This window comes from Anabrus simplex, chromosome 3 (assembly GCF_040414725.1).
Source record: "Anabrus simplex isolate iqAnaSimp1 chromosome 3, ASM4041472v1, whole genome shotgun sequence".
NCBI lineage: Eukaryota > Metazoa > Arthropoda > Insecta > Orthoptera > Tettigoniidae > Anabrus > Anabrus simplex.
This window is the reverse complement of record NC_090267.1, coordinates 307,367,253-307,382,260: the sequence shown is the minus strand read 5'-3', so window position 1 is coordinate 307,382,260 and position 15,008 is coordinate 307,367,253. Positions and strand designations below refer to the sequence as shown.

The 15,008-nt window shown below is 39.6% G+C and overlaps 1 protein-coding gene across 1 annotated transcript in view; it reads right to left on the bottom strand.

Annotated features, from left to right (window-relative positions):
- Nucleotides 1-14,763, bottom strand: part of LOC136866289 (octanoyl-[acyl-carrier-protein]:protein N-octanoyltransferase LIPT2, mitochondrial) — a 38,599-nt gene extending 23,836 nt beyond the window's left edge. The window contains exons 1-3 of the mRNA XM_067143118.2: nt 13,433-14,763; nt 13,166-13,317; nt 12,947-13,079 (exon numbers count right to left, since the gene is read on the bottom strand). Of these exons, the coding sequence (XP_066999219.2) occupies nt 12,947-13,079; nt 13,166-13,317; nt 13,433-13,471 (324 nt within the window). The 5' untranslated portion in view covers nt 13,472-14,763. The remainder of the gene's footprint in view (nt 1-12,946; nt 13,080-13,165; nt 13,318-13,432) is intronic.
- Between the last annotated feature and the right edge of the window lie 245 nt (nt 14,764-15,008).

Here is a 15,008-nt window from a genome sequence, read left to right as displayed (position 1 = left end):
TTGGCCTAGCTTCTTCCTTACTGCACGATTTTCCTTTATTTATACTACTCCTCATCATCATTTATTATTATTATTATTATTATTCTAGTACGCTGAGCTCTCTACTGTATCGCCATATATCTTTGCATATTCCTCTGCGTACTTCTGATTATTTATCGTTACTTGTACTTTTGTCTAAACACGCTACCACCCCGTCTGTTATGGTAGTGCTATATTATAGTATGACAGCAGAGGTCCTCCCTCACTACAGTGTGCAAGAATGCAGTATTTTCACACCTTAATAACAATCTCATATGGCCTCAACTGCCATGTGCAGGCATTTTAATTTGACACCATTTAAGCTGCCTGTATGTCAACCTCTCACACTACAATTTATGAACCTCATGTTTTTTGTTCCATATTGACTTAAAGTGTCATAAAATATTTCTTTAATGAAAACGAAGTTCCACCTTATTCAATCAATCAATCAATCAATCAATCAATCAATCAATCAATCAATCAATACTGATCTGCATTTAGGGCAGTCGCTCAGGTGGCAGATTCCCTATCTGTTGCTTTCCTAGCCTTTTCCTAAATGATTTCAAAGAAATTGGAAATTTATTGAACATCTCCCTTGGTAAGTTATTCCAATCCCTAACTCCCCTTCCTATAAATGAATATTTACCCCAGTTTGTCCTCTTGAATTCCAACTTTATCTTCATATTGTGATCTTTCCTACTTTTATAAACGCCATTCAAACTTATTCATCTACTAATGTCATTCCACGCCATCTCTCCGCTGACAACTCGGAACATACCACTTATGATATAGATGTTGATTCCCATAGGGAATCTGAAATATTTGTCCTGAATGAGCAAATTTATAATACCAATATAAATGGTCCGTTATTGGACATTATAAATTTTCCAGCTAGCTCATTCTTGGTTGCCAGCGTTTCGCCCTCATGTGCTAGGGTGGGCTCATCAGTTGGTACCTAGCACACTTACCAATACGCTGGCTAGTGCATACCGTGGAGGCCACTACGTAGGCTAACTGGAGCCACCGGCAGTGCCAATGCACTAAGAGACTTTGTCTCATCACTAAAAATTGATGCCTGCTTGGCCATCAGATGATATAGATGTTGATTCCCATAGGGAATCTGAAATATTTGTCCTGAATGAGCAAATTTATAATACCAATATAAATGGTCCGTTATTGGACATTATAAATTTTCCAGCTAGCTCATTCTTGGTTGCCAGCGTTTCGCCCTCATGTGCTAGGGTGGGCTCATCAGTTGGTACCTAGCACACTTACCAATACGCTGGCTAGTGCATACCGTGGAGGCCACTACGTAGGCTAACTGGAGCCACCGGCAGTGCCAATGCACTAAGAGACTTAGTGGCCTCCACGGTATGCACTAGCCAGCGTATTGGTAAGTGTGCTAGGTACCAACTGATGAGCCCACCCTAGCACATGAGGGCGAAACGCTGGCAACCAAGAATGAGCTAGCTGGAAAATTTATAATGTCCAATAACGGACCATTTATATTGGTATTATAAATTTGCTCATTCAGGACAAATATTTCAGATTCCCTATGGGAATCAACATCTATATCATCTGATGGCCAAGCAGGCATCAATTTTTAGTGATGAGACAAAGTCTCTTAGTGCATTGGCACTGCCGGTGGCTCCAGTTAGCCTACGTAGTGGCCTCCACGGTATGCACTAGCCAGCGTATTGGTAAGTGTGCTAGGTACCAACTGATGAGCCCACCCTAGCACATGAGGGCGAAACGCTGGCAACCAAGAATGAGCTAGCTGGAAAATTTATAATGTCCAATAACGGACCATTTATATTGGTATTACATACCACTTAGTCGAGCAGCTCTTCTTCTTTCTCTCAATTCTTCCCAAACCAAACATTGCAACATTTTTGTAACGCTACTCTTTTGTCGGAAATCACCCAGAACAAATCGAGCTGCTTTTCTTTGGATTTTTTCCAGTTCTTGAATCAGGTAATCCTGGTGAGGGTCCCATACACTGGAACCATACTCTAGTTGGGGTCTTACCAGAGACTTATATGCCCTCTCCTTTACATCCTTACTACAACCTCTAAACACCCTCATAACCATGTGCAGAGATCTGTACCTTTTATTTACAATCTCATTTATGTGATTACCCCAATGAAGATCTTTCCTTATATTAACACCTAGATACTTACAATGATCCCCAAAAGGAACTTTCACCCCATCAACGCAGTAATTAAAAGTGAGAGGACTTTTCCTATTTGTGAAACTCACAACCTGACTTTTAACCCCGTTTATCAACATACCATTGCCTGCTGTCCATCTCACAACATTTTCGAGGTCACGTTGCAGTTGCTCACAATCTTGTAACTTATTTATCACTCTATAGAGAATAACATCATCCGCAAAAAGCCTTACCTCCGATTCCACTCCTTTACTCATATCATTTATATATATAAGAAAACATAAAGGTCCAATAATACTGCCTTGAGGAATTCCCCTCTTAATTATTACAGGGTCAGATAAAGCTTTGCCTACTCTAATTCTCTGAGATCTATTTTCTAGAATATAGCAATCCATTCAGTCACTCTTTTGTCTAGTCCAATTGCACTCATTTTTGCCAGTAGTCTCCCATGATCCACCCTATCAAATGCTTTAGACAGGTCAATCGCGATACAGTCCATTTGACCTCCAGAATCCAAGATATCTGCTATATCTTGCTGGAATCCTACAAGTTGAGCTTCAGTGGAATAACCCTTCCTAAAACCGAATTGCCTTCTATCGAACCAGTTATTACTTTCACAAACATGTCTAATATAATCAGAAAGAATGCCTTCCCAAAGCTTACATACAATGCATGTCAAACTTACTGGCCTGTAATTTTCAGCTTTATGTCTATCACCCTTTCCTTTATACACAGGGGCTACTATAGCAACTCTCCATTCATCTGGTATAGCTCCTCCGACCAAACAATAATCAAATAAGTACTTCAGATATGGTACTATATCCCAACCCATTGTCTTTAGTATATCCCCAGAAATCGGATCAATTCCAGCCGCTTTTCTAGTTTTCAACTTTTGTATCTTATTGTAAATGTCATTGTTATCATACGTAAATTTTATTACTTCTTTGGCCTTAGTCTCCTCCTCTATCTCGACATCATCCTTGTAACCAACAATCTTTACATACTGCTGACTGAATACTTCTGCCTTTTGAAGATCATCACATACACACTCCCCTTGTTCATTAATTATTCCTGGAATGGCCTTCTTGGAACCTGTTTCTGCCTTAAAATACCTATACATACCCTTCCATTTTTCACTAAAATTCGTATGACTGCCAATTATGCTTGCCATCATGTTATCCTTAGCTGCCTTCTTTGCTAGATGCAATTTTCTAGTAAGTTCCCTCAATTTCTCCTTACTTCCACAGCCATTTCTAACTCTATTTCTTTCCAGTCTGCACCTCCTTCTTAGTCTCTTTATTTCTCTATTATAATAAGGTGGGTCTTTACCATTCCTTACCACCCTTAATGGTACAAACCTGTTTTCGCATTCCTCAACAATATCTTTAAACCCATCCCAGAGTCTGTTTACATTTTTATTTACCGTTTTCCACCGATCATAGCTACTTTTTAGAAACTGCCTCATGCCTGCTTTATCAGCCATATGGTACTGCCTAACAGTCCTACTTTTAAGACTTTCCTTTCTATCACATTTATTTTTAATTACCACAAAAACAGCTTCATGATCACTAATACCATCTATTACTTCAGTTTTCCTATAGAGCTCATCTGGTTTTATCAGCACCACATCCAGGATATTTTTCCCTCTGGTTGGTTCCATCACTTTCTGAATCAGCTGTCCTTCCCATATTAACTTATTTGCCATTTGTTGGTCATGCTTCCTGTCGTTCGCATTTCCTTCCCAATTGACATCTGGCAAATTCAGATCTCCCGCTACAATCACATTTCTTTCCATGTCGTTTCCCACATAGCTGACTATCCTATCAAATAATTCCGAATCCGCGTCAGTGCTACCCTTTCCCAATCTGTACACTCCAAATATATCAAGTTGCCTATTATCTTTAGAAATGAGCCTTACACCTAGAATTTCATGTGTTTCATCTTTAACTTTTTCGTAGCTTACAAATTCTTCTTTCACCAGAATGAACACTCCCCCTCCCACCCTTCCTATCCTATCTCTACGATACACACTCCAGTGCCGTGAGAAAATTTCTGCATCCACTATATCATTTCTCAGCCATGATTCAACTCCTATTACAATATCTGGTAAATATATATCTATTAAATTACTTAATTCTATTCCTTTCCTTACAATACTTCTACAGTTCAACACTAACAATTTTATGTCATCCCTACTTGATTTCCAGTTCCCTGTTCCCTTATCACCGCTCCCTAGGCCATCCCGTTTCCCTGAATGTACCTCCCTATTACCCTTCCAAACAAATTTCCTAACTTATACGTACCACTGCGGTTTAAATGAAGGCCATCTGAGCGCAGATCCCTATCTCCTACCCACCCATTAGGATCTAGAAATTTCACTTCCAGTTTCCCACATACCCACTCCATAGTCTCATTTAAATCCCCAATCACCCTCCAGTCAGTATCCCTTCTACACAGTATTCCACTAATAACAATCTCTGCTTTCTTAAACTTCACCCGTGCTGCATTTACCAGATCCCACACATCTCCAACTATGTTGGTACTTATATCAGCTTGCCTTACATTGTTGGTACCAATGTGAAACACTACCACCTTCTCCTTCCCCTCCTCCCTCTCTTCTACTTTCCTCAACATCTGCCTCAACCTAATTCCTGGATAACACTCTACCCTGGTACCCTTTCCTCCACACACTTTCCCCATGTGTCTAACGATGGAATCCCCCATGACCAGAGCCTCAACCCTACCCACCTCATTTGATCCCCTCCCCTCCTGGTCAGCCCTATCTTTCCTGATAGCTGCAGAAGCTACTTCCTCCTCCCTTTTCTCCTTCCCATGACCCTGTTCCACCTGTCTTTTCCTATCCTCTACTCTACATTTTCCTTTCCTACCTTTTCCCTTCGTCCTACTTCCACACATCTCAGCAACAGTTCCCTGTCCCTCATCTTCCCTCTGTTGTTCTACCTGGAGTGACTCGTACCGATTTCGCACAGACACCTGTCCTAAATTCGGATCCTGAATAGAGCCCTTAGCCTGCAATCTCCTTCCCCTTAGAACATTAGACCATCTGTCTTCTATAACTCCTCCCTTTCCTTCCCCTCCCTCTTGTACACCTACTGTAACCTGTACATTTTTTGAGGGAGTCCTATCTTCCTTCCTGTCTTCTGTGAGAATCCTAATTATCTCCTTCAAACTTTCCAACTCCTCCCTCATACCCCTCAATGCCTTGCCACATCCACAGTAAGTACACTCGCGCTCCTTAGTCATTCTTTACGGGGAAAAAAATGAAATGAAAAAGTAAAATAACTTATTTGCAAAAAATAAATGAACGGAGGGATATATTGTCTGGGATAGTACACAACAATAAGGTAATTAATATACGATTACACTACAATACTACTTAGTCGTGCTCTATTTTTTTTTTATCCTACAACCCCTGACAGGATAAAAACTGCTGTTAATTACTGAATATCGAAAATAATAGCCTACACAAGAACTACACAATTCCAAACTGCAATTAAGCCTATTCTAATTACAACAGTATTTTAGTAAGAGTTTCTACGGATACCTCTACTACACCAGTACTACACAAATATTTTACAATAATAAAATAATCACACTAAATTCTAATAGGATATTACTCATATACTACTGTACAGTACACTACAGTAATTTTAAACTACTTACAGACGTATCCTAATTACGATACCGGTACCGTACCATATGTCACTAAACTAAGCACAAGAGAAATGAAATTTGCAAGAACTACTGTACTCAAAGATTACCAATGAAGCTAAATGCTTAGACAAATTATTATTAGTATTACGGTCTAATAGATACACACGAAAAATAACACACGAATATAGCAGGCAAGATACGGCACTATCTAAATGTACTGTATCTATACTACAATGTATCTACACTACACTACACTGCGTTTGGTTAAATGCTTAAGTATCGAAAGGATTGCCGTACACGAAGAAAAACACGAATATAACTGGCAAGATATTATCTAATATATTATACCTTATCTTCACTACAATTCTACTGAAATGTGGTTACCGGTATGTGATTATTACAGCTGGTGGATTACTATTATTTTCCCTACTCCACGGGACGGAGAATGAAAGTGTTCTTAATTAGGCCTACTGAAAAATACGAGGTTGTCTACAGTAATTTCTCAAATATTTCTATCAAAACTACTACTACTACTACTACTACTCCAGGGACTTGAACTGCAATTTCTGGGATATATGAACTTTATTATTACTTGCTAACCGCTCATAAATACAATACAATAAATACAATACAAATCTTCTAATGCCTAAATCTTTAACTAACAATTACATCAGATACATATTTTGGCCATTTTGGCCTTCTACTGCCATGAAAATCATTGGACACACACTTGTGGTTAAAAAATAGCTAAATATATTTTTACGTTAAAGACTGTCGTATTATATTTTCTTGACAAACTTGACGAAAGAAGTGTGCAATCATAGACATTACAGTAAGGTAAAAAGTGATTCTGATTGAAACCAACACGAAACAAGCAGGCATTTGACAAGTAAAATTGAGTGACGCTTCAGATTAAACGTCTACAAAAGAATGTTATTAAATTTCCCTTTAGGAAAATCAAATGATCATGAATATGTCTTTCAATAAAATGTGTGACAATGTTACCTAGCAACCGAGCAGGCTGTGACGTGAAGTATTGACGGATGGCCATGGCACACAGATCCACGGCTTGTGCAGCTCTCAAGGTACTGTTGCCAGGTAACATCATGTCACACATTATGTTACATGACATTATTTCATTACACAAATTTTTTGGATGACCTCCCATTCTAAGTTATTTATGTCAAAACAAAGACATTTTGCTTTTTGAATATGTTAGTGATCTGAAAAGTTTTTCTTTTAATAATATAATTCACAAACAGGATGGTCTATCCATGGGCTACCCTGCCTCTGGCATTTTGACTGATATTTATTTGGATAACTCAGAGACCACTAAAATCATTAATGTAATATCAACATAAGTAAACTCGTGTCCTCATCAACATGCAAAATATGTACATATTTATATGATAATATTAGGTGAAATATGTAATATTAGAATTTAAAAAGTGTAAAATATGTAACAACAACGACAATTCTTCAAACTCGGCTATTTACAAACTAACTGCAATTCTAGCTGCATCGGCCAGAAAGGGAGCAGCTTTCAATCATCTTATTAATTTTACATAGAGTGAATAAGGGCAACTTGCTTAATATACAAAAATTTGTTCACACATCTGGACCACATGAACAATTCCAACTTTAATTTAAACAAAATTTCTGATAGACACACATGTTTTTAGAAGAATTTACTAAAATTCTTAATAAACGAAAGAATGTCATTCGTAGCATGTCCCATACGGATTCCTCTCCAACGCCGCTTCCTTTCCCCTCCTTCTGAATTCCGCCACCAACAGCTGATCTGCTTGGCGGTCGGGCAGCTCTCAACGTAATGAATACATGCTTATGCAACTGAAACCTTATCAACATGACAACACGGAGTGAGTCATATTATCAATGCATCCCTTTGTAGTTACTTCTCATTTCATTAACTGTGTTTATATATATATCATCATCATCATCATTTCCCTTTATCCAGCTGTAGCTGGGTAGGGGCAAATATGGTTCCTCTCCACTTTCTTCGGTCTTTCCACCACTCCTCCTCCAACACTGTGTCCCAGTCCAGGTTTCTTTCTATAATGCTGCGTTGGATGGTATCCTTCTATCTCAATCGTGGTCGTCCACGGCCTCTCCTTCCTTGGATTTGCATTTCCATCACCTTTTTTGGCATTCTTTCGTCGCTCATTCGCTTTATGTGCCCAAACCATCTTAGTCGGCTCTTCTCTATTCTATCATTCATTTTTTCCACTCCAATTTCTTCCCGGATTTTCTCATTCCTTATTTTGTCTCTTCTACTCTTCTGTATCATAGTCCTCAAGAATTTCATTTCGGCTGCCTGTATTCGACTCTCATCCTTCTTTGTCATTGTCCAAGTTCTGCTCCGTAAGTTGTTATGGGTACGTAATACATCTTGTACATAGTATCCTTTGCTTCCATTGGCACATCTTTGTCCCATAACATATTTCTTACACTATGATAGAAACAACTTCCAGCTTGAATCCTTTTACTAATCTCAGCATCCAGTCGAGCATTCTCCATTAATTCACTCCCCAGGTATTTAAACGTTTCCACTACTTCCAGGGGCTTGTCTGCAAGTCTAATCTGACCTTTCCCTTCTTTCTCCCCTCTAGTCATAACAAGAGTTTTACTCTTTTCTACACTTATTTTCAATCCACATTCTTCAATCTTCCCATTCACCACATTCAACTGTTCTTGAACCTTCCTGTCGTCTTCTCCCCAAATCACAATATCATCTGCAAATAACATCATGTTCATTTCTCTTCCTCCATATGCTGCTTTTGCTGTTCTCATGATGTCATCCATTACTATTGTAAACAGGATTGGTGATAGAACACTTCCCTGTCTCAGCCCACTAGTTATTTTGAACCAACTTGTCCTGCCAGCTTGTGTTTGCACGCAACTACAACATTCCTTATACAATGCCATGATCATTTTTATTAATCCCTGTCCAATTTCTTTTTGCACCAGACTGTCCCAAACTTTTGTCCTAGGGACACTGTCATATGCCTTTTCAATATCAATAAATGTCATCACCATATCATTCCCGTACTCCCAATGCTTTTCCATTAGTTGTCTCATAATGAAAATGGGTTCTATTGTTGACCTTCCACTTCTGAAACCAAACTGATTTTCCTGTATCTGCTTCTCAACCCTCAACCTTATTCTACTTTCCAGTATCCTTTCCATTATCTTAGCAACATGGGATATTAGAGTAATTCCCCTGTAGTTCTTCAAAACTTTCTTATCACCTTTCTTGAAAATTGGGATGATTATTCCTTTTTGCCAATCCTCAGGGACCTCCTTATTCTCCCAGACATTCCTGAGAACCCGATATGTCCACTGCAGGCCTACAGCTCCAGCTGCCTTTATCATCTCCACTGAAATTTCATCTATTCCAGCAGTTTTTCTATTCTTCATCTTTCTTACTGCCATTTCAATTTCATTCATTGTAATTTCTTTATCCATTTCTTCGTCAACTAATTGCCTTTCCTGGTCGTCCATTGAATGACTGTCATCCGTTCTTATGTTCAGCAGCTTCTGAAAATACTCTCTCCATCTATTTCTTATTTCTTCTGGCTTTGTTAAAATTATGCCACCTTCATCCTTCACAAATCTGGTGTTTACTTGATCTCTCTTTTTGTTTCTTAAGATACCATACAGTAATTTCTTGCTGCCCTGCGTATCATCTCTCAATGCCTGTGTAAATAAGGCCCAGCTTTTCCTCTTTCTTCCTCCACTACTTTCTTGGCCAAATTCTTTGCCTCCACATATTTTCTTCTACTTTCTTCAGTCTTAGATGTTTTCCATGCTTTCCATGCCCTTTTTTTTTTTTTTTAGACATTCAATCTGGAGATTCACACAGTTTTACTTATTAACTGCCAGCCTGTTCCATGTTAGCTTCAATTAGAATTTTACAAGCAGAATGAGGTGGTAATGGTATACAATTGGTAGGTATACAATTTGCATGCCAAAAGCCAGGATTCGATTCCAAACCTCTCCGCAGTGTTCATATGGAGTGAGGGCACACGTCTCTATTGATGGCGATTTATCCACCGGATGACATTGTTAAGCCTTGAACAGGCACCCTGGTGGTACTTGACATGAGTAGGCTATGTGCCAACACTGGGTTTCACCCTCTCCCTACCTCATTACCATAATAGATAATCATCACAAACCCAGACATGGAGGTCGTCCTACAACAAGCAAGCCGAACATATCCTTGGACACTCCCAGCACTAAAAACCATAAGCTAAATAAATAAATTAATTAATTAAATAAATAAATATTTTCTCTTTTCTTTTTATATTTAACCAGCACCTCCGTCTCCAGATCAGAGAACAAACATTCTAAAGAATAGCTTTCTCAATGAATTTGTACACCTACCTCATAATGAGGCAGAAACAAGATATTCACGGACTAAGAAAAGATAGAACTGGAAGAACTAGATCAGAGGAGGAAAAAGCCCACTTGCCTGTGACAATATGGAGTTTGTTTTTGTACTTCAGTGTTTTCAAGTTTGGTCGTGACTATCTTGTTCTTATTATCCAGCGGATGACAATGTTAAGCCTTGAGCAGGCACCTTGGTGGTACTCGACATGAGTAGGCTATACACCAACACTGGGTTTCACCCCCTCCCTGCCATAATAATAATAATCACAAACCCACAGATGGAGACCTCACTAGTCTGTCATTCTGTTAATTTTTGCATCCTCATTCCTACCTTCGTATCTTTGAAAGTGTCCACCTCCGTAGTGTAACAGTTAGTGCTATTAGCTGCTGTCCTTGGGGTGCCGGGTTCATTCCCGGTACTGCCAGAGATTTAAGAATGGCAGGAGGGCTGGTTATGTGGTTAAAATGGTTCATGCAGCTCACCTCCATTGGCGGGTGTGCCTGAAAAGAGCTGTACCGCCTTAGTATGAGGACTCAAATTAATGTGCATCTTTGATGGCTAATATTCATGGGCCCTACATCGAAGATCCTAGTTTCCAAGGGAAAAGCAAAACAAATCAATGGAAAAAGAAACTTGGCTGAATTGACAACACAAATATGATACAAACAGAAAATCATACATTTCCTGTTCCACATTTATTCCAAGTAAGAAAGGTCAGGCTTAACAGTATGTTTTCAGAAGAAAAATGTATTTAGTTATATGTTATCACAAGGTGTTTATGTACCGTACACCGTACTTTAATTTGTCAGAATTAACAATTAAAAGGATCCGATGATTCTATGAGAATTTATCATCTGCCACAAATAATCTAACTTGCATTAACACGTTAAAAATTGCTGTCAGAGTTTACACTGAGACACCTTGAGTGTTAGTGAAGACAAGAAAAACAATATTTAAATATTTAATATGGATCGGGCAAGGTATTTATCATAATAATAAAAACAATAATACAGTAGTATAGTCATAATAGTAAGACTACCATCTGCTCTTCAATTTTCCTGTATGAAAATCAAAAGTATGATTTTTAAGGGTTTTATTTTTATTTTTATTTTTTTTAAATATGTTGCACAGTACAGCAAACTGTTACGAGCAATGGCCGAAGTCCCTCAGACCTTAAGTCAACTTGTGTATACCTCCATATCAACAGGAACTGACAACAGCAGGCTGTTGCTGCTAAACTGCAGTAAGAAACATGAAGTAATGATATTTATTATTTATCCACTTATATAGCCTATTCATTAAAATGAATAACAAAGTTATATGTTAGTAACAGCAGCAGCTTAACCCTCAATTTCACCAGATGCTTTAAATACAGTAGAACCAGTGAAACGAGAAGCAAGGAGGAGGGAGACTAACTTCTGTGTCACCAACACTACTACACAAAATAACTTGGAAGTAATATAAATTGTTTTGTAATATAGGCCTATTATTCCTGCCAGAGTGCAAAATCGCAGGGAAGGGAGGGTTCCCCCCCACCACCACCAACGATAATTTTATCTCCCACTAAAATTGCCCAAGGGGGATTCTTTCATTATAAAATGAGAAAAATGTAACACACATATTACTGAAGTTAATGGTTTTTTACTATGCATAACAACGCAACAGTAGCAACTCCACACATGCAGCCTATTTTTCATGTTTCACTCTGGCAATAACTTTCCGTTGAACATCATTGCCGGGCTGAGTGGTTCAGACGGTTGAGGCGCTGACCTTCTGGCCCCAGCTTGGCAGGTTCGATCCTGGCTCAGTCTGGTGGTATTTAAAGGTGCTCAAATACATCAGCCTCGTGTTGGTAGATTTACTGGCATGTAAAAGAACTTCTGAGGGACAAAATTCCGGCACCTCGGCGTCTCCGAAAACCGTAAAAGAGTAGTTAGTGGGACGTAAAGCCAATAGCATTATTATTTGAACATCATTCTTGTCATAGCATCAAAATTCAAACAAAAACATTTTAAATTTATATTTTTCACAGGGAGGGAGTACTTTACTTACAAGGGAATTATACTTAATTGCTTTACGTCGCACCGACACAGATAGGTCTTATGGCGACGATGGGACAGGAAAGGCCTAGAAGTGGGAAGGAAGCGGCCGTGGCCTTAATTAAGGTACAGCCCCAGCATTTGCCTGGTGTGAAAATGGGAAACCACGGAAAACCATTTTCAGGGCTGCTGACAGTGGGGTTCGAAGAACCTACTATCTCCCGAATACTGGATACTGGCCGCACTTAAGCGACTGCAGCTATCGAGCTCGGTACAAGGGAATTATAGGTACCCCATCTCCGGCCGGATACTCCTTGAAATAAACACTAGTAGTTAAGCCATATAATCCTTCTCCACCTCACCATTGTCTTTCCAATTTTGCACCCTGATTCCTACAGAAACATGGAGAAATTCTACCATTTAAAAAAAAAAAAAAAAAATGGCAGTGAAGTCTGATGCAAATGATCAATCAATTTTATACATGCTCTGAATCTGTGACACTGAAGGCTTAAATCATTTAACAGAAATTTGCTACCTGCAATGACAGTTTAAGAACAAGTTCCAAATTGTAAGAGTTAACTTAAGTCAAAGCAAATTAAACGAAATTCTACCCAAAACTGTATTCATACTTACTTGGAAGAGATGACACTCATTTTCTGAAGCACATATCTGAATTAAAGCAGTTCTCTTGCTTCCAGACTTACAAATGACTGGCCATTCCATATCAAATCCTAGAATTATTTCTCCCTCCTCTTTACACCCTTCTCTGAAACAAATTAGATTATTTAATACCGGTAGTATGAGGTTAATGAAATGAAGCTCCAGTTAGCATGCATTTTATCTTGCACTCACAGAATTTCTTCACATGCCATTCCACAATCTCCTGCTGTCGTGCAGTAATTAATACGACCTGCGAACCTTAAAAGTGGTCTCTGTAGTGCTGAATTATAATATTTTATCCCATTTGATGCTGTCTTACCCGAAACACAACTCTGGTTTTTATCCTGAAACAGATCCACGCATAGAAAGAAATAAGTGCTGAAACAGAAACCCAATGAAATAGTCACGTTATAATGCATACAGTAGATATAATTATAAATATTTATATTATTATGTTACCTCTGACAGCATCCAAGCTGGAAGTCGGCGACTATCCATTTAACAAACAAGACACAGAAATAAAATCAAGTTTCATTAGAGGTTATGGAGGCTATTAGCACGAGACACACCCAAGAATTAGTCTCAGAAATGTTAATCGTTGTATCAGCTTGTATTACATTCGACTTCTCCTCTTTTAATTAGGAACCCAACTCGTACTTGACAGGCGGGAACGGGCGTTCGCAAGTGTACACAAATCCAACCAATGAGGTAAAGTGAACTGTCGACGTAACAGGTTGACCACCATTTGATTAAGTTTCTCGTATTAAGGAACCTGAGCTTGAGATCAGGACACAATAAGTAATACTGCATTGAGAATATTCCACCATTAGTACTCCAAAAGTCTGTTCCTTATTTTGTACGAATATCGGTGAGTCAAAAGTAACCTAACCTTATAAGTAGAGATACAAATTTCTAATGTTCTAGAATATAATAATCAGAGCAGACTAACGCCGGGGGGAGATGATATTAAGTTCACAAACAAATTTCTCTCATTTCATGCTCATTATAGTCCGACGACCAGAATCTCGAGCAGAAAATCGTAGACCCGTCTTCTATTCCAGAGTACGACAGTTTACATTTTTCGCACACGGAACTTTAACAGGGAATTATCTATTTTCTATTGATACGGAATAATTTAAGAAATAGGTCTCAAAATAAGAGTGCATGAAATCGTTTTATTTGCCTCGTCGGCTGTCCTGAGAGGTTTTCTGTGGTTTCCCATTCTCACTTTCAGGCGAATTTTCGACATTTCCTTTTATAGGTCACAACCGATCCCGGGTCGGTAGATGCAGAGTGGGTTTCGTCCCTTAAGAGGCCACGGCTTGTCCGTGGTCCAACAGCTCTGTACTCTGACCCGCCAACCGAGCAGAGGAAAGGTGGCCACGCCTCTACGCCTCTGCATTCTGGAGACGGGACAGCGGCACAGGGCTGGACTTAACGCCTGGCCCCACCCGTCGGCTATCCTGAGAATGGTTTTCCGTGGTTTTCCATTCTCCTGCACTAAGACGAATGCCGGGACAGTTCGTAGTATAGGCCACGGCCGCCCACCCCCTCGCCGAACAAACCTCCCGGCCTGAGAGACGGCGTCGCCGTCTAATAGGTCCACCTCCCCCTTCAGGGTAGGAATGAAAACATTTTAGTAGAAGTAGTAGTAGTAACCGATCCCTTCTCACCCCAGTGGCGGCTCATGGCTGTAGAGTATGGTGAAGAACTATTACCCGTTCGGTTTCGAGCGGCAGATTTAGGAACTTCCATCTTTCTTTCTTAATCTGCTTACCCTCCAGGGTTGGTTTTTCCCTCGGACTCAGCGAGGGATTCCACCTCTACCGCCTCAAGGACAGTGTCCTGGAGCTTCAGACTCTGGGTCGTGGGATACAACTGGGGAAGATGACCAATACCTCGCCCAGGCGGCCTCACCTGCTATGCTGAACAGGGGCCTTGGTGGGGATGGGAAAAATGGAAGGGATAGAAGGCCTTAAGTTGGGTACCATCCCGGCATTTGACTGGAGGAGAAGTGGGAAACCACGGAAAACCA